The 24,598-nt window shown below is 38.3% G+C and overlaps 1 protein-coding gene across 2 annotated transcripts; it reads left to right on the forward strand.

Moving 5' to 3' along the window:
* The first annotated feature begins 953 nt into the window (after positions 1–953).
* On the forward strand, positions 954–23,515 carry LOC122539409 (uncharacterized). Of its 2 annotated transcripts, XM_043674216.2 has the most exons (5): positions 954–1,037; positions 1,283–1,630; positions 12,995–13,129; positions 15,547–15,632; positions 19,825–23,515. In XM_043674216.2, exons 1-5 carry the CDS (start codon positions 962–964, stop codon positions 19,909–19,911), a joined length of 732 nt encoding a protein of 243 aa, XP_043530151.1. In that variant the 5' UTR covers positions 954–961; the 3' UTR covers positions 19,912–23,515. The 2 variants fall into 2 exon arrangements, with proteins under 2 accessions (XP_043530151.1, XP_087836163.1); XM_087980037.1 differs by lacking the exon at positions 12,995–13,129.
* The last annotated feature ends 1,083 nt before the right edge of the window (positions 23,516–24,598 follow it).

Genomic DNA, 24,598 nt, shown 5'->3' on the forward strand with positions numbered 1-24,598 from the left:
GTTACCCTTCATTGATCTGCTTCACAGAGGATTTCCTCTCTACCTCCTCCACATGTCCTGCTTATGTTGCAGAGCAAGTACCACTGCAGTTACTGCCCCATACTATGTAGGACAATACACATTTCTGCCTTTCTGTGGTCAGCACTACCTCCACCAACTTGTCACAGAGCACAAGTGAAAGGTTTCTCAGTTGTAGCCTATCAAATTGCCTCATGAATTGCTGTAGAACATTGTACATCATTCTTCCTGATGCTTGTTGTTTCAAGAGTGAATACAGAAAGGATACTCCGCACACATGATGCTCAATTTTAGTCATGTTATGTTGCATCAGCTAATGAACTTGTTCTTTCAACCTGTTTGGTTGCATGGAGGAAATGCAGCTGCATATGTCTGTCCAGTTACTTGTTGCAATTTGCTTTGGTTTCATGGTTAAGACTGATCATTGATTCCAATGCTGCAACACTGTGTAACTTGAAACAGCGCTTCAGAAGTGAATTTCATAGCCATGGAATTGAAAAATGAGCCAATCTGAAAAGATGCAGCTATTATGGTGGAAACTGTTGAAATAAAAGCAAATTTAAAAGTGAGTCAATGCTTCAGGAAAATAGAGGACATAAATAAAGGGAGTTTTGTTTTGAAAAGAGAGCAACCTCAAAAAAGTTTCTTATTCAAAGTAAAGTCAGCAAGCTTCACTTAACATATTCTAGTTTAATACCCAAGCCTATGGATTTGATTGAACTAGAAAATAATAATGTCATTAACTGGAAAATCAGTTTTGTGCTTTGTAGAGATTTGTTGGAAAATTTATAAATTATATTAGGTTAGTAACCCCAGAAGAGTGAGATACCAATCAGACGTGGTTTTGACGTAGAAACGGAAACGGAGTTGCACAACCTTCCTTTGTAATTGACTCAACAAAAGATTCTCATTCAGTTGTAACAAAATCGCAGCTGCTGACAAGATGAACTTTAATCATGATTACCTGCAGTTCATACTGACACTACAGTACACTCATGTTCTGCTTCAAACAACTGAAGGTAAGTTGTGAGCATTTCATTTCTGATCTAGCCATAATTCTATTCTTCTGCTTCAACAGTTTACTAATAGAACACGATTAAGATATTATTTAAATTAAGTTTGGGTAAATACTGCCATAAAGAGTTTGTATGAATTTAAGGAAGCTGTTTAAATGTTATTCTTGGAAATAAAGAATTTAGCTTCTTTACATTCTCAGACAAAAGCAGTTGATTACCATCAAATTAATCTTTTCTTCCCTTGACAGCTGTATCAAACAGGATAAATGTCTCTCAAACGCCTCCAGAAATCAATGCTTGTGAAGGAGATTCTATCAACATGGAATGTTCTTGTGAGGAGGATGTACAAATGGAAAGCATTAGGGTAGATTGGACTAAAGACTCAAAATCAATCCTCAATGCAACCAGTTCAAATGGCTCTGTAAATCAAGCTTACATTGACAGACTATCTTATTCTGTTGAGAAAGCAAAATCAAAACTGACAATCAAAAGTATTACTCGAGATGATGCAGGATTGTATCGTTGTAACATGGTGATTGAGATACCAGCACCAGTTCGAAAAGGCAATGGAAGTGGAACAATATTGACAGTGCAAGGTAAATTTCCACTAAAATTAAAAATCCATGTTATGTTACATGGAATGCTCAATTGCCTGCCAAGCAGATATTTTTAGTCATCTCTTATCTAGACAATATTATTGATATTTGAAAGTGAAAGAACTAATTTGAAATAATACTGCCAATTATAGAGTTTTTACGTCATTATCAAATTAATAAATAGTAGCAGCTTGAAGAACAATAAACTTCATTATTCTGATTTCATAACTTTATGTAATTGGTTTACTTTGGAAAAATCATGCAGAGCCATGTGATAGACATGGTTATGAGTCTATAGGACAACTGATGTAATATCATTATCAGTTTCAGAATCACTTTATAACGATAAATGACATGAAAAAATAAAAACTTAAATGCTGTGCATATAAAATAAAAGGAACAGCAGAAAAATACATGTTAATATTTGCACAAATATTTCTGAACATTTTCAGCAATTCACATTCAGTTTCGAATTTACCAAAAGGTGAAAGGAGTGCATATAGTCAATTGCTTCAAACAAAAAAAAATCCCCATGTTAGTTGTTACTTATGTTTTTATTTTAAAAGGTATAGGAACATGGGAAGAGATGTATGAAATTTTAACCCTCCACTATTCATTTTGCCATTGAATAAGATAATTTCTGATCTTTGTCCTAATTCTAGATATTCTCCTTTGCACTATTTGGCGAACAAACTTTATCAATCGCAGCTTTAACATGAATAATTAACGCACCACCAATTGCTATTTGGGGAAGAGTTCCATCTTCTGCCATCCTTTGCGTGAAAGCGTGTTTCCTAATTGCAATACTCATTTTTTACTCTACATTTCCTTTAACAATTTGAAAACTTAAAAAAAGTTCCTTTAATCTTCTAAATTTCAGGGAATACAACACTAGCTTTGTTAGCCTCACATCACAAATTAACTCTTGGAGTCCAATTATTATTCTGGTAAATCTATGCAAAACTCCCTCCAAAACTAAGATATCCATCTTAAGATGTGAAATCTTGAACAATTCACAATACGTATGATGCATGATATCCACCTCTTTGAATTCTAGCCCACAAAGGATAAAACACAAATTTACTATTAGCCTTTTTGTTTTCTGTCATTGTTCACAAGATTTTCATGCTTTGCATCTGGACTCCCCATGTATCTTTGGACCTTGATTCTCTCTGGCATTTCACCATTTAGAATATATCTTGTTGACCCTTTTCATGTCCAAAGTACATGCTCTCACATTTGTCAATATTGAAATTGAGTCACTCCAGTCTTGCCTATCTACATAATCTGTTAACAGCTCGTTGTAATTTTAACTCCCATCTACTCTGCTTATATCTAAAACTGTGATAATGATAAATTTAATTATGTAGTTTTCTATTCCATCATCGCTGTCACAATTAAAGATGGAGAATAATTGAGGCACCAACATAGATCTTAATGGGGTACCATTCATTAAAACCAGCCGATTAGATTAGTTGTCCATCCTCACTGTTCTTTGTGTCCTTCCAGTCATCCAGTTACTGAACGAGGTAAACAATTTGCCTTCAATTGCAAGAGCTTCAACATTTGATTGTCTCTTAGGAGGGACTTAATTGAATGCCTTAAGAGAGGAACCAGTTTAAAATTGCTTATAACATCTAACATTCCATTTTAAAAGCCAATGATGGTGTTCTTAGAGCAAAAATATTAACAAGCACAGACAAACAATACCTATGGAAGATTATTTTATTACATATTGAAAGTAATACACGTACTTTATCTTCTAACGTAATTACTTAGTATTGTTAAATATCATCTCAGATTGAATTAGATATTGTGTTTACAAATGTATTATTTTCAATTGCTAGTAACAAACATTTAAGAGAAAGCTTTTATTAAATTAGAAATTAATTTCAGGCAATCAATTAATTCAACATATACAGTTTTTGCTCAATGGATTATTATTAGATATCTGTTTTACTGCAAATAGCTGCAGAGGTAGAGACCACAGCTTCATTCAAAACGCAATGTGATAAGCATTTAAAATAGGAGAATATAGAAAGCTGAAGATTAGGACTAAGAGTGAAATGAGAATAGATAGTTTATGAGCCAGTGACAGTACAAATAATCCAATAACCTCCTTTGTGCTGGTCTTATGATTGTACTTTCAAAATGAATAAAGGGAAAGGTCAAATGCATTTCTTTGAGCAGGCAATGGTTCATTAAATTAAATTTGCCTTATATTGCTCAGACTCTTTTAGGGTATCATCTACTCCATGTTTGCCATTTTATTATGCCTACGGAGGAATCTTTGAATCTCGTAAAATCTAATTCAATCTCTATATTAATATACACTTTTGGTCTATGGACAAGAATGATTTTACGATGGTGTTCCTTCAATTTATTCTTTGTCTCCTTCCATTTTTCATCTACACACTCTCACTCAGTAATACCAACTCAAAGCACATCACTTGTATGCTACCGACACTCACTGCCACCTCCTCAGCTCCTCAAGTGTCTCTGACCTGTCACACTGCTTGCCCAACATCCAGTATAGAGTTATTACAAATCTTCTCTTACAAAATATTGGGAGGACTGAAGCTGTTGGCTTTAGTATCCACATCTCCCATCCACCCTTACCCCCCACCACCCTTACCCACATTCACCCAAAATGCTCCATTCCCCATCCATTGTCACCGTCTTAAACTCCGCAAGACTATTTGATCCTTGGTATTGTGTTTGATAACAACATGAGTTTGTGATCACTTATCTGCACCAGCCCTGGGACTGCTGCTTCCATCTCTAGAACACTGCTTCACTCCGACATTCCCTCAGTTCATCTGATACCATTTTATCCACAAGATCTGATTATTCCAATACTCTCCTAACTGGCCTCCTATCTTCAGCATTGATAAACTTCTATTCATTCAAATCCTGTTGCTTATATCTTAACTCGCCCATCATACCTATGATTGTTCACATTCACTTTTTCCCCATTCAGCAATACTCCAGTTTTAAAATCATTACTCTTGTTTTCAAATTCCGCCAACACTTCACTGCTCCCTATGCTTTAGTTTCCTCCAGCCTACAGTTTAGAGCTTTTACAGTTCTCCAATTCTGGTTCTTACAAATCCCATATTTAAATCTCTCCATTTGTGGCTTTGGTTTCAGTTGCCTTGGTCCTACAACACAGAATTTCTTCTCTAATCCTCTTCACCTCTTTAAGATGCATATTAAAAGCTGTCTTGTTTTTTGTACGTTCTCATGATTGCTCCTTGTGTGAGGCAGTCAAAAATATTATTACTTATGGCAATCTTGGGGCAGCATTTTAACATGTTTATTACATTAAATGTTCAAGATAGCACTTAAACTCATTACAGAGAAACACTGAAGGAGAGACAGATGATTCCCGTTAGGGAGAGAGGGGAGGACAGGAAATTACCAGGCAAATAACGTTCACATTCTCTACTTTCCACCTGCCTACTTTGTCACTATGACTGTTCTGCATCAATTCATTTGTCTAAATGTCATGTCTAGACTTAACTGTAAGATCATCAACTGAAAGAAAGTGAAGCTTTTTTTTTTATGTGGAGGGTCATGGAAAACCTACACAATCAGCAATAGGAGTCAATCCATACATTCTGACTGGCAAAGAAATGGATTAAACAAAAAAAAGTTTTAATATATTTGTTGATTATTGCTTTGAACAGCATTTCTTTTGAGATTGTAAATGGTTTGTTCTATGATGGTTAATTACCAATAATGCTGGTTACGCCCTGCCAACTACTGTTAGGGCCACCAAGTAAGGTTTGATATTCATTGAGGCTCTTTGCAGTCATCATTATTTTTATTTCCAATTTGATCTTTTGATAAGTTTGCATTTTATAATTCTCTAATTGGCAACCTGCTGGTGCACAATCTGTCAGGCAGCTACCCGTGGTTAAAATATACCTTTTAGTGAAGGAAACTCCTGCTGGAAGCAAGTTTTTGAAATGACTTATTGTTTTCAATTTATATGATAAAATCATATCAAGTCTTATTGGGAGACTATGTGCAGAGTCCAGTGGTAAATCTTTGTCATTTGGTTGTAAGGATAAATTTTGATTTGACATATCTGTTGATCTTAATCCTGTAGTTGTAGTAAGATAGTTGAATTGTGCTTCCCACACATTAAATAAAAAGCATCTGATGTGAAATGTTGATTTGCAATCCTGCCCGCTGATGATATCAGGTTTCAATTCCTCATACTCTGCATCCTTAAATGTCACTCTGCGCCATATTCTGTAGCATGCATCATACTGCAACTGAGTTGGCGACCTTGACAAACGCATACAATAATATTCCAATGGAATAATTAAGGCCTGATCATTGGAAGGACCTGGTGTACAGTTTGAGGATCTTGTGAGGAAGTCAGGAGCCAGTTAGCGGCGAGCCCTTGTCACCCTGAATCCATCCATGTTTTGAGGGGTGGGAGTAGGAGAGATGCGGCAGGTGTGACAGGAATGTTACAGCTGCTTGGAAAGTTTACACATACACGCAGGAAATTCTTTCTGTGGCCACACACCAGCTGAACATTGAAGAAGTCGTGGCTCTTGCTGTGTATAAACCTATCAGGTCTGTCCATGAGCGTCTCAATGCATGCGCTTGGTTGCATCTTGGAACTTGCACATAGTAGATGGCAAAGGATCTGATGAGGCTGTCGAAGAAGCTTTGGTAATTTAAGTTTTGTAGATTGTACACTGCTGTTGAAGGTGAATCTTGAAGCCAGAGGCATATACATGAAGTGGACGACAAACTAGAATCTGATAATATGCACCTCGAGACACCTGTTTCACATTCACTCAAAAACAAAAATTGTTAGGAAAACTCCGCAGGTCTAGCAGTACCAATGGAGAGAAAGCAAAATTAATGTTTTGGTCTAGTGACCCTTTTTCAAAACTGAAGGTCTGAAGTCAATCCTGAAGAAGGGTGACTGCACTCAAAATGTTAATTCTGCTTTCTCTCCACAGTTGCTGCCAGAACTGCTGAGTTTTCTCAGCAATTTCTGTTTTTAATACAGCTTTCCAGTGTCCGCTGTCCTTTTGTTTTATTTTATGTGTCACACTGTCAGTCTCAAAATATATTACAGTCATCACACCATCAAACACTTTTGCAACAATTCAAGTTATCTATCCTCAGAAAACTAGTTATCTATTTGTTATTGGCTAAAAATGACAGAAGTTACTGTCAATATACGACTCCTGTGAATTCTGAAAAAAGAACTTGGGAAGCCATGAGGAAACATATGAATGCAAATCTTTCAGCATACACTGACCAATTCCATCTTTTGGATCAATTGTGTTTGAAACGCCTTAAATATTAACTTGAGCGACAAAATTATCCATTGTTCATGTTCTGTCTATCTTCAGAGGACCTGACAGAGATGGAAAATAAGGTGGTGAGACCCATGGACAGGGTGAATGGAAAGCAGCTGTTCCCCTTAAGTGGATGGGTCAATGGCAAAAGGGCTTAATTTTAAAGTGAAAGGCAGGAGGTTTAGAGGGGATTTGATGACAAACCTTTTCATCCAGAGGGTGAGGGGGTCTGGAATGCATTGCCTGGCAAGATAGTTAGGCAGGAAACCTCACAACCTTTAAGCAAGTACTTGGCTGAACTCTTGAAGTGTCGTAACACTCAAGGCTATAAGCCTAGTGCAGGATAGTGGGGCTAGTGTAGGTGGTATTAAACTTTTGGCAATACAGACTCAATGACCTGAAAGGCCTCTATGGTTCTATGATTCCGTGAGAGAACTGTTGTGTGGGTCACTGTATCAGGAAGCTCTGTGGTTCTGTGTCGTGTATCAAGGTATTGAAAATTACAGATGACTGTTTTCATAAAATGTCCTTCGCCACCACCTTCTTCCTACTACCCTTACAATACCAATAGTCATTTTTCTAACTGCATCACCAAAACACCACACAAATAAAGTCAATTTAACCTAAAAACAACTTTGATATCAACCATAACTATTTCAAAAAAAGTTGCTCTCATATTGGCTTATATTAAACTGAGAAGCTATTTCTGAGCGTATGTTGTAATAATTCTTTTATATAGAATCCCTACAGTATGCAAACAGGCCATTTGGCCCAACAAGTCCACACCAACCCTCCAAAGAGTAACCCACCCAGAACCATTTCCCTACCCTATTATTCTACATTTACCCCTGACTAATGCACCTAACCTACACATCCCTAAATACTATGGGCAATTTAGCATGGCCAATTCACCTAATCTGCACTTCTTTGGATTGTGGGAGGAAACCGAAATACCCAGGGGAAATCCATACAGACACGGGGAGAATGTGCAAACTCCACACAGACAGGCGCTTGAGGCTGCAATTGAACCCGGGTCCCTGGCACTATGAGGCAGCAGTGCTAACCATTGAGCCACTGTGCTGCACCTGTAGTGTGGTGACAAACAGGCTGTAACTCTCCTTGACAAAAGGTGTGGAAGCAGGTTCTTTGAATATATTTTATTTTAAGGTTGAAGAGGATAGATGTTTGAAAACTAGAAGATGAAAGGTTCATACAGACAGGGGAGAAGATTGGAGTTGAGGTTACAATTAGATCAGCCATTATCTTATTGAATGGCAAAGAAACTTTGAAGAGCCAAATGGCCTACTCTTTATCCTAATCTGTATATTCTTATGTTCACTCCTAATTGCCCTTGAGTATACAGTGATGAATTGCCTTCCTGAACCGCTGCAGTCTGTCAGAAGTCAGTGCACTCATTGAGCTGTTAGGGAGAGTGTTGAGGGATTTTGGCTCAACAACAGTGAAGGAACAGGGATATATTTCCAAGTTAGGAATGTGTACAATGTCCAAGAAATTGCCGCCCTAGTCCTTTCAAGTGCTAAAGATTATGGATTTAAAGGATCATGTTGAACAAAGACTTGTTGAGCTTTTGCACGGCATCCTGTAAAGCTATTGTAGGAAGGTAATGGAGAGAGTGGATCTTTCAGAAGATGAATGCATGCCAAGTCTTGGATTCTGCTGAGTTTCTTCAGGGTTATTGAAGCAGCTTCCATGAAAGTAGAGAGTATTCCACACACTCCTGACTTGTGCTTTGTGGATACTGGAAAGGTTTTGTGGAGTTAATAAATTAACCACTCACTGCAGAATCCCTAACCTTTGTTCTTCTCTTGTACCTGCAGTATTTTTATGGCTGGTGCACTTAAGTTTCTGGTCCATCATAATCCTACCAAATTAGTATTGACATTCAGCAATGGTGATCCCATGGACTGTCAAAGGAAGATGTTTTTTATTGGAGATGTTCATTACTTGGCACTTCTGTGACAAGACTGCTACTTGCCACTTATCAACCTGACCTGTGTCAACCTGTCTGGATGAGTTCAGTTTGAATAACACTCAAGAAGTTTAACACCATCCAGGATAAAGTAGCCCATTTGATTGCCACCACCTCCACAAATGTTCATTCCCTCCACCATCAAAGCTCATTAGCAGTAGTGTGTACCATCCACAAGGTGCATTGTGAGAATTCACTGAGGCTTCTTAGATAGCACCTGCCAAACGCACAATCACTGCTCTCTGGAACAAGGGCAGCAGACACAAGGGAACCCCATAAGTTCCTTTCAAAGGCACTCATGATGCTCACTTGGAAACATATTGCTGTTCCTTCACTGGGTCAAAAGTCTCGAACTCCTACCCTATCTGCACTGTGCATCAAATAGCAATGACTGAAAAAGGCAGCACACCACTAGCTCGTCAAGTCCAATTAGGGATAGACAATAAATGTTGACCCAGTCAGCAAAGCACACATCCCATAAATGAATTGAAGAAAAAACTGAAATGTTGCACAGACCACTCAATTATCTGAGGGTTGTCTCACAATATGTCTATACTTCCCTGACATTTTTTGTTCGGGTGCTTATAATGTCTGCTCCATCCCTGTTCTAACATTGTGTAAGGATTTGTAGTCTAAGAACAACATTGGCTGCGGAGAGTTCAATATGCTTCCTCATCTCATACTTAAATTTCACATTCTATTTTCTCCTTCTTGTATCCCTTCCAACTCTTTCTAACTTTGTGGCACTTCCTGTTGTACTCTGTTAACCTTAATCCTATGCTTACTACTCCCTGGAAGATCTCTATAATACTCTCAAGATTGGGCAGTGAACTTTAAGGTACAAGCTACAGTAGTCTAACAACTAAAGAGATTAATTGTAATTTTAGAGTGGTGAATCAACAAAAAGAAGGTCCAGCATCAAATAAGTTGGTAATGTTTTGAGGCTCTATATTTGCCTATGTTCTGAAGCAAAGGTTGATCCCAAACCTGCGCTCTAGACCCCAGACATTGTATGTGATTAACAATGTGGGATTCCAGCTATTGTTTTGTTCATTTTAATTATAAATAAATCATCACAATTTTAATTTCCTGGATTTAAAATATTGAAGCCATTGAAAATATTTTAGCAAGAGTTAACTGTTGTTAACATTATCCCTTTAGATTGATATCTAAATTCCATTTATCAGGCTTGGTTTGCAACCTTTACCTCATTAAAATGAAGATCATTTTCCCAACGCATTCAGAAGTTTTTCAGATTTTCAATTTTTTTTTGTGTGTGAATGAGTGCCTGCTGGTATCACCATTGAATAGCTTTGCTCTCAGATTGTAGATTTTTTTTTTAATCAACCTGCTCAGAGAGGTTATTACACACCTCTGGCACAGTTAGGACTTGAATTCAATCCTTCTGGTCCAGAGGCAGAGATACTACCATTACACCACAAAAGCCCCATATTGCATAAAGATTGTACTTCTGCTGTACTCACCACCAGAGGAAAAAAAATTCTTATATTCAGAAATGCTATTATGTGCAACTGAGTGACTTTCTTATCACCAAAACCACTAAGTCTTTTTCTTTGTGTTTTCTTTTTCACTTTTTTAACTACCTGCAGTCACCCATGTAGGTAACGAAACATTTACAAGCAAAGCCCATCATAAACCATGCAAATTGTCAAAATTTCCACCAGATGAAGTAATTTCTCTCTAACTACCTTAGTAACTTGTTTAATTATCTGAAACATTGCAATTCAATCACCCCAGCACTTTAGACACTCAAGCAAAATACAACCTTAGTTAGACAAGCTGCCTTTATAATAAATCTGCTTCATCTGTACCGAATATTGAAAACTAAAGAGCTGGAATTTATAATGTGTATAACAAGGAGAAACCAAAGCAGTTATATTGATGTAGCATCTCAGTGAATGTAATTTATCATATATAATTATATTACATCCAATGTAGGAACCATTTATAAAACTTGATATTATTATAGGCCTGAATTGCCTTCAGCACAAATACCAAGATTAACCAAGGTTGCTCCTGCTCCACCTGTACATTAGTTCAGTTTTTCACACCGTTAGCTGAAAACTAAAATGATAGTTTGTCCAATATTTTGTGGATGACACCAAAATTGATCATATAATCGAAAGTGAAGGAGGTTATCTAAGATTACAAAGAGATCTTGATCAATTGGATTGATGGATTGAAGAGTGGCAGATGGAGTTTAATTTTGATGAATGTGAGATGTCGCAATTTGGTTAAACAAATAAGGGCAAGACCTGTGCAATTAAAAGTCGGACCTTGTATAGTGTTGTAGAACAGAGAGAACTAGGCATTCAGGTACATAATTCTTGGACGTTTAACTCACATGTCAACAAGATGGTTAAGGCGGCATTTAGCATGGTTGCCTTCATTGCCCAAACCTTTAAGTATATGAGTTGGGATGTCATGTTGAGATTGTACAGGATGTTGATGAGGTCTCTTCTGGAATATTGGGTCCAGTTCTGGGTGCCCTGTTATAGGTCAGATATTATTAAGCTGGAGAAGGTTCAGAAAAAACTTGCCAGGATGTTGCCAGGAATGGAGGGTTTGAGTTATAAAGAGAGGTTAGATAGGCTGGGACATTTTTCACTGGAGCCTAGGAGTTTGATGGGTGACCTTATATAGGTTTATAAATTGTGACAGATATACATGAGTTGAATAGCAGGTGTCTTTTCCCTAGAGTGGGGGATTTCAAGACTAAGGGTCATATTTTTAAAGTGAGAAGAGAAAGATTTAAAAAGGACATGAGGGGAAACTGGAATGAATTTCCAAGGGAAGTGGTGGATGGGGCTACACTTACAATGTAAGTGTAAGATATATGGATAAATACATGAATAGTTAGTTTGAGGGATATGGGCTAAGCGTAGGCAGATGGGACTAGTTTAGTTTGGAATTATGTTTGGCATGGACTAGCTGTACCGAAGAGTCTGTCTTTTGTTCTGTGTAACTCTGACTCTAATACCAATATTCACACTTTAACAACAATCAATATTTTTTAAACCATCACAAATGGGGAATGATCAAGAATGTTTTTACAAGGTTTGTGAAGGTTTGTAGCTCAGGTTGAGGTTTAGGGTGTAGGTTTGCTCGCTGAGCTGTAGGTTTGATATCCAGACGTTTCATGACCTGGCTAGGTAACATCATCAGTGGCGACCTCCAAGTGAAACAAAGCTGTTGTCTCCTGCTTTCTATTTATATGTTTGTCCTGGATGGGGTTCCTGGGGTTTGTGGTGATGTCATTTTCTGTTCGTTTTCTGAGGGGTTGATAGATGGTATCTAGATCTATGTGTTTGTTTATGGCGTTGTGGTTGGAGTGCCAGGCCTCTAGGAATTCTCTGGCATGTCTTTGCTTAGCCTGTCCCAGGATAGATGTGTTGTCCCAGTCGAAATGGTGTTTTTTTTCCTCCGTGTGTAGGGCTACGAGGGAGAGAGGGTCGTGTCTTTTTGTGGCTAGCTGGTGTTCATGTATCCTGGTGGATAACTTTCTTCCTGTTTGTCCTACATAGGTTTGTGGCAGTCCTTGCATGGAATTTTGTAGATGACGCTGAATTTGTTCGTGAGTTGTGCTGGGTCTTTTAAGTTTTATGTCAGGAATGTATTAAACTTAATTGTAATTATTTAGGACAGTTCAGTTTTTAAAAAAAATATATAAACTTATTCTTGAAATATCACAATATGTGAAATATGTCTGAAATGGCAAGTAATTTTTAGAAAAATATTTTTCTTACAGATGGGGCCAATAGTGTCAATGCTTGCATTTAAATTGATAACTTTGAAATAGGTTGGACAGCTTGGATCACCATAGGAAAATTCTATATCACATGATCTGCAAGTTCAGGGATAATTTGATTAAACAAATACAATTTCTTCTGCATTAAAGTTTTGGAAATCTCAACTCTGTCAATTAATCATTCTATTGAAAATGTCAATCTGGGCATTTATTTAAGATTTGAAATGTGTGTCTACTTCCAATAAAGTGTCATTTTCTTTTCGATTTTATAGCAGATAACAATGCACCCAAACTGGGAGCTTTGGTAGGAGTGGTGGTATTGTTGTTGATATTGGTTCCTGTAGTTTTATTTTACAAGAAACAACAGAAAATTCAGAGAAATGCAAGAAGTACAACTGCAGTACCAGGTATGTGACTGATAATTTATTAAAAGAAAAATATTGAACTCAAATTTTTAACTTTTTCTCTCCACAAATATACTGGCACATGTGCTGGCTGTCTATAGCCTTTTCTTCATCTGTTTCACATAACTTGGCTCTCCAGTGTAGTTGGCAATGTGGCTGCCTGGAACATTTATGCATACACTTACTTGCTAATTAGTTCTGTTGCATGTTCAAGTTAAATAGAGTCTGCATCTCACTTTTTCAGTGCACAGATCTACAGGGCCTGGATGGTTCAGTGTCTTGATTAGATTAGATTAGATTCCCTACAGTGTGGAAACTGGCCCTTCAGCTCAACAAGTCCACACTGACCCTCCGAAGAATAACCCACCCAGACCCATTTCCCTCTAACTAATGCACCTAACACTATGGGCAATTTAGGATGGCCAATTCACCTAACCTGCACATCTTTGGATTATGGGAGGAAACCAGAGCACCTGAAGGAAACACACGCAGACACGGGGAGAATGTGCAAACTCCACACAGACAGTTGCCCGACGCTGGATTTGAACCTGGGTTCCCTGGCGCTATGAAGCAGCAGTGCTAACTGTTGAGCCACCGTGCCACCCCTACAAAGCACATTGCACTCGAGCCCAGTAGGACTCGAACCTACAATCTTCTGATCCGAAGTCAGACGCATTATCCATTATGTCACTGGACTAACTTGAAGTCGAAGACAAAAGTTACATACGAAGAATAGAGGGCAACCAAAGGACTCATACGCACAAAAATTTAACATGATTATTATCAACAAAGAGAAAATATTGGAGGAACCAGAGGGATTAAGGTTGAGTATGTCTCAAGGGTCTGATGGCCTGGAGTTCTAAAAGTAAATGTTGTAGAGAAACTGAATATTCTGGTTATTATTACCAAAAATTTCTTATATTATAGAACAATCTCAGCAAATTTGAAATTTGCAGATGTAACATCACAATTCAAGAAAGGAAGGATAGAGGAAATAGAGCTCCAGAGTAGTTGACTTGACATCAGCTGTTCGGAAATGTTGGAAACTATTATTAAGGAAATCTTAAAGCTCCACTTTGAAAATCATGGTATGATCACACAAAGTCAACATCCTATGGCAAAAGAAAAATTGTTTTAGTGAAATTTATTATCAATTTTTTAACCGGTAAATGTATTATATGAAGATTTCCAAATGATATTCAATAAGGTGTCACACAAACAAAATTGGGATAATATGTCAGCATAGATGGAGGATTGATTAATGAACAGGACGCAAATAGTAATCATACGCGGGCAATCTTCAAGTTTATGGGCTGTGACTAATGGAAAGTCACAAGGAAAAGTATTAGGACCTCAGATGTTCACAACCAATATTGAAGATTTCGATGAATGGGAAGGGAGTATTTTCTACGTTTCCGATAATGTAAAGTTAGATGGGAATGCAAGCTGCAATCACACAGTGAAACGTAAAGCATTATAGACAGGTTTAGTGAATGGACAATGAGGTAGCAGATAGACTATTACATGGGAGAGAGTGTGAAATTATTCACTTCAGTTGTAAGAAAAGAAAAGAAAAGCTTTTTAAAATACTTTTTAAAAGGCATGAAACATTAAAATGCAATTGTTTGAAGAAACTTGGTTGTACAAGAAACATAAAACTTAACGTACAGGTACATCAAGCAATTGGGAAGGCAAGTGGCATATTGGTCTTTATTGCAAGGTTTTGGAAAGCAAGAATAACAATGTCTTGCTGCAATTGTACAGGACTTTGAGACTACTCCCAGAGGTCAGTGCACAGTTTTGGCTGCCATATTTAAGAAAGGACATACATCATTGGAGACAGTATGGTGAAAATTCACTAGATTGATTCCTCAGGTGAGACAGTTATTCTATAATGAGAGACTGATTAAATTGAACTTTGATTCTCTAGAAGTTATAAGAATGAAAGATGATTTAATGGATATTTACAAGATTCTGAACTGGATTGATGGGACACATATCAAACTGGTGGGAGAATCTTGAACATGAGAATACCGTTGTAAGGTAAAAGGTTTGCTATTTTGGACCAAGGTGATGAGAAATTTCTTCACTCAAAGGGCTGTGATCCTTTTCAATCCTCAAGAGACTTCTGGATGCTCCGTTGTTGAATATATTTAAGGTTAGAATAGACAAACATTTAGTTTTGCATGGAATCAAGGGATACACGGGATGGGCAGAAATGTGGATTTGATGTTAAACATCAGTTATGATCATAATGAATGGTGCTGTAGACTCAATGGCTGTCTTGTTCTACTGTTGCTCCTATCACTTATTTCTAACATTGTTAAGAGTGAATAATTAGGGCCTTATGCCATTTAAATTGGTGGCTATTTTGTGCATTAATGTGGCGTGACAAATTAAATACCATTTGTACCTTTAAGTTCTGTTTGATGTTGCGAGAGAAGAGATCATTGAACAAAATCAGGAGAATGAAGAAAGCTCATCTTCAAGAGGCTCATCTCATTGGGTATGTTGTACTATGTCTGAAACTCTATTTTTTCCCATAAACAACATAGTTACATACAGGACATTTAATTTTCCCAAAGTAAAGTGCTTCTCCCACCAGTAACCAGTCTGAGTGATTCCCCTTTTAGTCACCCATTTTCTCCAAACAAAAAGCTGATCTAGAAGTTTTCATTACCCAGCTTTAATTACAACACAAAGCTCTGACATGCTGGCATCGGGTGATTGTTTATAACATCTTGGTCCTCAATGTCAAGAAACTTATTAAAGTGGCACTTTGTTGAATAAGAACAGAAAATGCTGAAATGCCCAGCAGGTGCAGCAGAAACTTGGAAAGAAGAAAAGATTAATGTTTTAGGTTGTCAGAACTGTTTTTAAATTTGTTCAGAGGATGCAGGCATCACTGGCTGGGGTAGCATTTATTGCCCATTCCTAAGTGCCCTGCAGAAGATAGTGGTGAGCTGCTGCTAATAAGTGAGTACCAGGAATTTCATCCAGTGACAGTGATGGAATGGCAAAGTAATTCCAAACCATGGTGATGTTTGGCTTGGAGGGAAACTTGAAGGTTGAGGTATTCCAAAGCATTGGGTTTTTAAAAAATTTATGTCCTTGTGGGATGGTAGTGTCACCAGCAATTGTTGCCCATCACTAACTGCTCTGGATCACAGTGGAGTCATACGTTGGCCAGGACAGGTAAGGAGAGAAAATTTCCTCCCCTAAAAGACATGAGTGAAGCAAATGGGGTTCTTACAATAACTTCATGGTCACCATTAAACTAGTTTTCACTCCAGGTTTGAATTACTTCAGTTGAAATTCCAACAATTGCCATAATAGGATTTGAACCTGTGCCTTCAGAACAATTGTCTGAATCTGGAGATTACTAATCCCATGGCACCACCTGCCTTGTCCTTCTATGTGCTACAGGTGGTGGGTTAGAAGATACTATTGAAGGACCCATGGTGAGTCACTGATGTAGCAATTGAAAATGATTGGTCCCCTCAGGGACACTATGCTGAGGAACTCTGTAGTCATGTTTTGATGTTGAAATGAGTGGGTGACTGGAGAAATTAAGAGGTTTTAAGTGGATCAAATAGAACAGAGTGGAAAAAGTACAAAAGAGGTTTCTAGCGGAGTGGAAGATGAGAGAAATTAAATGACAGAAAAGATTGTTGTGCAAGGCCAAAAGTAGTAATAGTGGGAATAGCACATGAAGAGAAACAAAAAGGTTTCCCCACAAGAGGAATGGATAGCAAACTTTAATAAACAAATACTATCTGACAGGCAAAAGGAAGAGCCAATGCAAAGAAAAGGAGACAAAATGGGGAGGGGTGTTACAGAAGCGATGACATGTTTCTGCATCGTCACAGTTATTTCTTTTCACCCTGTCTCATTTCGGCTCTTAATTATTTCTACCGTTTTCTAGTTTTAATGAAAAGTCATGAGGTGCAATCTTTTTGAGATGGCAGGGGTTCTGTCAGCTGGTGGAAGATTTGCATAAAAGACTCCAGCTGATTGTTCAAGACAGGGACCACCAAATCGAATTGCAAGACCACCAGTGGGTCTTTGCCTGGAATTAAGGCCCCATGGAGGCAGAAGGTTTGCCAGCAAGAATTGCTGGACACTTGAGAAGCACTTGGCCACTTGGCTGCATCATGGAAGAGACCCTGGCTGCTGAAGCTGAAAGCATACCCAGGATTGCAGAGGAGCATTGAGTACAGAAGTTGAGAGGTCATCTTTTGGCTTTACAGAATATTGGTTAGGCCACTTTTGGAATACTGTGTTCAATTCTGGTCTCCCTGCTATACAAAAGAAGTTGTTAAACTGGAAAAGGTGTAGAAAAGATTTACAAGGATATTGCCAGGGTTGGAGGGTTTGAGTTATATGGAGAGTCTGAAAAGGCTGGGGCTATTCTCCCTGGAGTTTTGGAAGCTGAGGGGTGTCCTTGTAGAGGTTCATAAGATCAGAGGGTGAATGGATAGGGTGAATAGCCAAGGTCTTTTTCCCTCAGTAGGCAAGTCTAAAAACTACAGGGCATAGGTTTGGGGTGAGAGGGGAAAGATTTAAAAGGGACCAAAGGGGCAACTTTTTCATGCAGAGGGTAATGGGTGTATACAATGAGCCGCCAGATGAAGTGGTGGAGGCTGGTACAATTACAACATTTAAAAAGCATCTGGATGGGTATATGATAGGAAGAGCTGAGAGAGACATGGACCAAATGCTTGCAAATGGGACTACATTAATTTAGGATATCTGGTTGGCATGGGTTAGTTGGATAGAAGGGTATATTTCCATTCTGTACCGCTCTATGGCTCTATAATTGCAGTGTAAGGGAAGTGATATGTGTGAGTGGGCTGGGGGAGGGGTAGCACCTGATAGAGGTTTTGAGAGGCATGGTAAATAGAGAGCAGCTATTCCCCTTCATTCAAAAGGTCAATAACAAAAGGGTATAGTTTTAAAGTGAAAGGCAGGAGATTTAGAGGGGCTTTGAGGAAAAATGTTTTCCCCAGAGGGTCATGGGAATCTAAAATGCATAACCAAGGAGAGTAGTTGAGCGAGAAATCTCTCATCCTTTAAGAAGTACTCAAATAAGCACTTGAAGTGTAATAACTTTGAAGGCTATTGGTCATGTGTGAGAAAATAGGACTAATGTAGTTAGTAGCATTTTTTGTCAGTACAAACTTGAGTCAAAGGGTCTCTTCTGTGCTGTTTGATTGTTTGAGGGGATGAAGGTCATGAGGAAAAGAGGGCAGGGATTCTCAAATAGCCACAACATAGTGGTGGCTCTGAGTGTGACACTGTCCTGCTCTATGTGGAGCCCCTCAATCAGGTACTGATCCAATAATTCAGGAAAACTGCACTGTTTGACCGGTTTGCCATGTAGCATGGCAACAGGACTACTTTCAGGTGGATCAGTCCTAGCGATGGTGAACTGAGGCCAGGAAGTGAATCTTAATTGACCAACTTAAGGGCCTAATGTAATAGTAGGGCAAAAAGGTTTACCACAGACACTCCCCACCCAAATATAATTTGGTTGCGAGGGGAAGGTGACAAGTATCATATATACCACCCCATCTAATTAAATGGCCTTCTAAAACTCACCAACTCTCACAGCATAAAGTTGTACTCTGCTTTTCTCTCTCACAAGTGCTACCAGACTTACTGAGTAGAGTCAGTCATAGAGATGTACAGCAATGAAACAGATCCTTCGGTCCAACTTGTCCATGCTGACCAGATATCCCAAATTAATCTAGTCCCATAGTTTGCCAGCACTTGGTCCATATCCCTCTAAATCTTTCCTATTCATATACCCATCCAGATGCCTTTTACATGTTGCAATTGTACAGCCTCCTCAACTTCCTCTAGCAGTTCATTCCATACATACGTGAAAATATTGCCCCTTAGGTCCCTTTTAAATCTTTCCCCTCTCACCCTAAATCTATCCCCTCTAATTCTGGACTCCCTCATCACAGGAAAATACTTTGTCTATTTATCCTATCCATGCTCCTCATGATTTTATAAACCTCTGTGGTCACCCCAATCTTACAAACATTAAATTTAAGTTTATGTATATATACACGAGTAAGAAAAAAATACATGACCTAGCAAATCCTACTTGATGCACACAGATAAATAGTGGGTTTCCAAATCATCACTCTTTTCAAGAGCTTTAAAAAATGAATTTGCCTTTGTCTCAGAGGGCATTCCCAATATTTTCTGTTTTCAGTCCAGAATTTCAGCACCTACAGTATTTTGCTTTTGTGCTTGGAATCCATTTGCAATTGCTCCAATCCTATTCGACAGGAAGAGAATACCGTCATCCTATTATTACGAACATTGAAACTGTCTCAGAGGAAAAGAAAAAGGTTTCACTGCCCAGTCCACTCCATTTTTGATTTTTAATGATGCAATGTCTTATGCAAACTGGAATCACCATTTACCATCATAAAGTGTTCATATCATGTCCTTAGTTTCAGGGAGACTACAATCTCCATTTAGAAAGACTTGAGATACCACAAGTTTAAATTTGTTAAAATAATCACCTCATCTGGAAAAATCCTTAGCAGTGTATTAGGAATGGGGACACATCCAACATTTCTTCTTTCCTCAGTAACACATTGGAAAAGACTGTGGTGAGTCAGATGTTACTTCGGGAGAGCTTTATTCAACTAACATATAACTCTTTGGCTTTTTTTCAGCTGGCCTCATCATTGTATGAATCATTTGACTACTTTGCAATCCAAAATATGAACGAAGAAACCAGATGCACAGTCTCAAACAGCTGAATCTTCCACATCTATGTGAAAGGAGAAGTACATTTTCAAAATTGACTTTGTATTTTAACTTGGTTCATCATTTCAGGAAGACTGGGAGTCAAGGATGCATTCTAACTGGAGACTTTGCTGTTGCCACATGTTAATTGAAGCTGTGTCAGGTCGGATGGTTGGCTGCAGCATCAATATGAAACATCATGGGTCAAAGAGATATACAAATTCATTACCTTTTCTGTCACCACCTATTGCATGGGATGAAGCGCTAAATGGTGCAGAATCATCTTCCCAGGAAGCATTTAGGGATGGATTGGATGCAATGTGTCCATAAAGAAGGAAAGGAGAAAAATAGTTGATCTCATTATTAGAAATTAACGCACCTGTACAAAAAAAACGGATTCAGCGATTTCGATGGATCCAATCTATTTTGCCTGTTACAGGTTGGAGTTCATTCAAATATTATGATGGTGGAGTATAGTGACTGTTGTGATGTTCAGACAGTATAGTAATGTAATAGTGTGGAAGATTGTAATGGCCTCTTTGAGTTTCCTGCTCCCAGGTATTTCCCGTTTCTGCGGATGACCTCCAAGCTGTCATTATAGCCCAGAAGAAGAAAGAAAATCAAAGTTTCAATATTTTTTACATTTGTTTGAGGTGTGGGCATCACTGGTTACACAAGGATTTTATGCCCAATGGCCAGGTGCCCTGGGGAATGTGGTGGTGAGCTGGTTTCTTGAACTAGAGCAGTCTATGAGATGTAGGAACACGGAGTGGTGTTAGAAAGGGAGATACAGGATTTTAACCAAGAAGAAATGAAGGAAAGATGAAATAGCTCCAAGTGAGAAAGATGTGTGACTTAGAGGGAAGCTTGCAGGTGATGCTTTTCCAATGTCCTTCTAGGGGGTAGAGGCTGCAGGTTTGCAAAGTGCTTTTGAAGGAGCCATGGTGAGTTACTACAGTACATCCTGTAGTTGGTGTACACTCCTGCCACTGTGCATCAGTGGCAAAGGGAGTGAAGGTTGAATGTAGTAGATGGGATGCAAATCGAGCAGGCTGCTTTGTACTAGACTATTTCGAAGGTTATTGAAACAGCATCCATCCAGACAAGTGGTGAGTATTCCATCACTTTCCTAATAGATTGGGACAGGTTTTGGAGAGACAGGAGATGAGTTACTCATCACAGAACTTTCAGACTCTGGTTTTTTGAAAATTCCTTCATGCGATAGGTAAATGCCAGATAGGCCAACATTTTTCGCCCATTCCCTAATTATCCAAAGGGCAGTTAAGTGTCAACCGCATTGCTGTGGGTCGGAGTCACATGTAGGCCAGACTAGGTAAGGATAGCAGTTTCCTTCCCTAAAGGACATTAGTGAACAATAAAATCATAGATGTGTTTTTTTGAGAATCTGTGCTCCTCTTCTTCCATTCAGTAAGTCAGCTGACAACATTCTGAGTCATGAAAATTAATGAAAGGGACCAATGTTCTATAAAGGAGTTAGATTTTAAAAGCAGATCAGGAACTTGACACCTGGATAAAATTTGGAACCTGACCCCCACATTTTGAATGCAGTTGCTCTAATACAGGAGGCAGAGAGGAGTTTGCTGCCCAATTTATGAGGCTGCGTGCTTCCCAGTGCCAGCGGCAGCCTGCCCATGCTGAGGTTTGCCTCTGCCTTGAGGACAGAACAGGTAGCTGATCAGTGGGCTAGGAGGACTAACATTCAAGAATGAGGGCAACCAGGAAAAATTATGGTAATTCATACAATTCATCACAGGTTACCCGAGGGCTCAATATATCTCACAGTCAGAGGTTTTCTTTCTGTGACAAGCCTGGAAAAAAGACAACTATCTGTTTGGGCTAAACAAAATAATCATGAACAAAACCTGTTTTCGACTGTCCTAACCCTTTACCAAGTTCCTAAAGGAGGTGGATAGGCCATTAGATGGCAGCAGTCAGGTTCCCCACTCCCTCCAATAGAAGCACTAGAAATCTGGAAAAGAAACAAAGTGCTGGAGCAACTCAGCAGGTCTGGCAGCATCAGTGGTTGCAGAAACAAAGTCCATTACTGCCTTTTTCCAAACTATTAAGTGCTGAGCAACAACATGGAAACACAGCAGAGATGATTTTGCCAAGTCAGATGTTGAATTTTCGGAGGAAACTAACTTCAAGGTTTTCATTCTTCTGAAAGGTTTTCAAGTAAACGTAGCTCCTGTCAGAACGCCACAAGCCTGTTCGATTAACACTGAATTTTTTTAGGTGAAAGTTTGTTTGCTCTAACATCAATTTAGACATTTTATTATTTTTTAAAACACAGATCTTTCAGAAAAGATTTTTTCAAAATTCAGTATTATTTCCCATGCCCGGGTTAGTAACACAGGAACATCTAGATGCAGTTTTATTAGATTGTAGGTGGGTGAAACGTCTGGAAAAGAAAGAAATATATGTGTAGTTTATACTTTCTACCTTCTCTAAGTGGCATCATTTCAGTTCTGTTATTTTACTTGGCAACTAACCAGATAAAAATGTATGTAAATTAAAACTGAAATGGTTCAATCAATCAGTAAAGAATCAAGGGTAAACTGTATGGTTCAGGAAATAGTCTGCACTGTTGGTGATATTATCAGCATTTGACATTTAAACAGACAAAGAGAAATGTAAAAGTCTTAATGCTGATTTTTTATTGTACTGTTACAAATAGAAAATAGAAGGACACCTGTACAGGATGAAACCTAAGCTATAAGCCAACTATATTACACTTGTACATATTACACATATGACTGTATGCACCACATAAAAAGATATGTGCCTTGCAAACACTCCAAAAATAAATCATTAGGCTGGAAGCAAAAATTAAATGCAACATGTCAAAGCATGCAGAAACCGAACTGTATGCAATGTAAAGAGACAAAGTGTTAGTGGCCAAGAATTTGCTGAGTCAGGCATCTCAAACCTCAAACTTTTTCTTCACCCTTCAACTTCAACATTTTGCGCATCAAATCGCTGGAAATGTGAACTGATAATGGGGTGCAATGGGCCACTTAGAACACAAGACCAATAGACTCAATCAAAAAAATTTAGGGAATTTAAAAGCAATAGGAATGATGGAGAAAAAAGTATTTTCTAAAATCTAATTAAATTGTCATTAGATTTTACTGGAACACTTCCTGGTTTTCAATTAATCTCATCATGAAGAGCTTAACACATGCAATGAATAGTTCTGGTGAACTTGCCCTTAAGATGTACAAAAAGGCAAGATGCAACTTGTGATGTTACAATGTCAACATTACAGAAACAACTTAAAACAAAATATGTACCTTAATGGCTATAAATTTTAAATAATTTGGACGGTTTACTGACGACAATATGAACACACTCATTAGAGCTATTGTTATATCTTGGAAAAAAAAGGTTATGCATTCAAGACATACAACACAAACCCACACGCAGGTCTACGTCAGGAAATGGAACATTTCTGTGTCAGACAATCAGTTGACATATTGTGTAGGCCACTGGAAGAAGTGTGGTTTGTGACAAATTGTTAAATAATTTTTGGAATTAGAAACAGTAACTTATATTTTCAAAAAGATTGTCAATAAAGAATCAGCTAATAATAGACCACATGTAGTGCAATACAGAACTTTTATTATTGATATTTTAATGAAAGGAATGATTTTGGATCTTGTGGCTTTCTTACAAAATTTGATGCAAGTCACAGAGTTTGAACTGACTGAAAGATAGATGGAGCCCATTGTGAGCCTCTAGCCCATTCAATTTGATTGTGGTGGAATTGGATCACCACCCCATTTTGCTGCATAGCTTCACACCCCATAGTACCATTGATAACAATATTCTGTAGATTTCAATTTTGAGTTTCAAATTTCCCCAGAAACTGTATCGACTGGGGAAGAAAATTCCAAATTTCTACAACCTGTGTATGATTAAACACATTCCAACATCCTTCCCAACTGGTTTGGCACTAACTTTACAATTATGTTTCTGTGTGCTTAACTGCCCTGCTCGTGGAAGTAGTCTCTCAGTATCTACCATAACACTATTTAACATTTTAGATTAAAGACCACCACTTGATCTTTTATACTTAAGAGAATGCAATGCAAATTTATGCAACCTTGCATCATAATTTATCATTCTAAGTCCCTTCTTGGAGACCTTTTTGGTACTGTGATTGGAGTTATTGCCTTGGAGGTAAAAGCTCCAGGTTCAGTCCCACTCCAGAATGTGATCGCCAAGGAAAATGCATGGATATGGTCAAAGATTGAATATCAACGTTATAAATCCTTTCAAAGTATGTGAGTGGCAGTCAGTAGGAGCAGGAGGAATTCCTGGTTAGCCATACGATGGAAAGAATTGGAGCCTCTACCATCACCATCCATTATCCAAGCTACAAAATGCATGTAAAATTGTTCATTGTCAGAGTAATTTGAATTCTCTTAGTTCAGTTGTCTGGACAGGTGATCCAAATCAGATCTGCCACCAACAGCATGGGGTTTGATTCCTATAGTAGCTGGGGTGGATTCAGGATCTTCCCCCCCCGGCCCAAGTACAATTCCACCTGCAAGACTATAGAAAGACAGGAGTGGGAGTAGACCATTTGGCCCTTTGAACCTGCTTCTTCACCATTCATAAGATCATGATTGATTTGTTTGAAGTTTGCTACATTTTTCTGTCTGCACCCCAGAGCCC

The sequence above is a fragment of the Chiloscyllium plagiosum genome, unplaced genomic scaffold (assembly GCF_037043375.1).
Source record: "Chiloscyllium plagiosum isolate Xiang-an unplaced genomic scaffold, Cpla_swu_hap1 HiC_scaffold_36, whole genome shotgun sequence".
Taxonomy (NCBI): Eukaryota; Metazoa; Chordata; class Chondrichthyes; order Orectolobiformes; family Hemiscylliidae; genus Chiloscyllium; species Chiloscyllium plagiosum.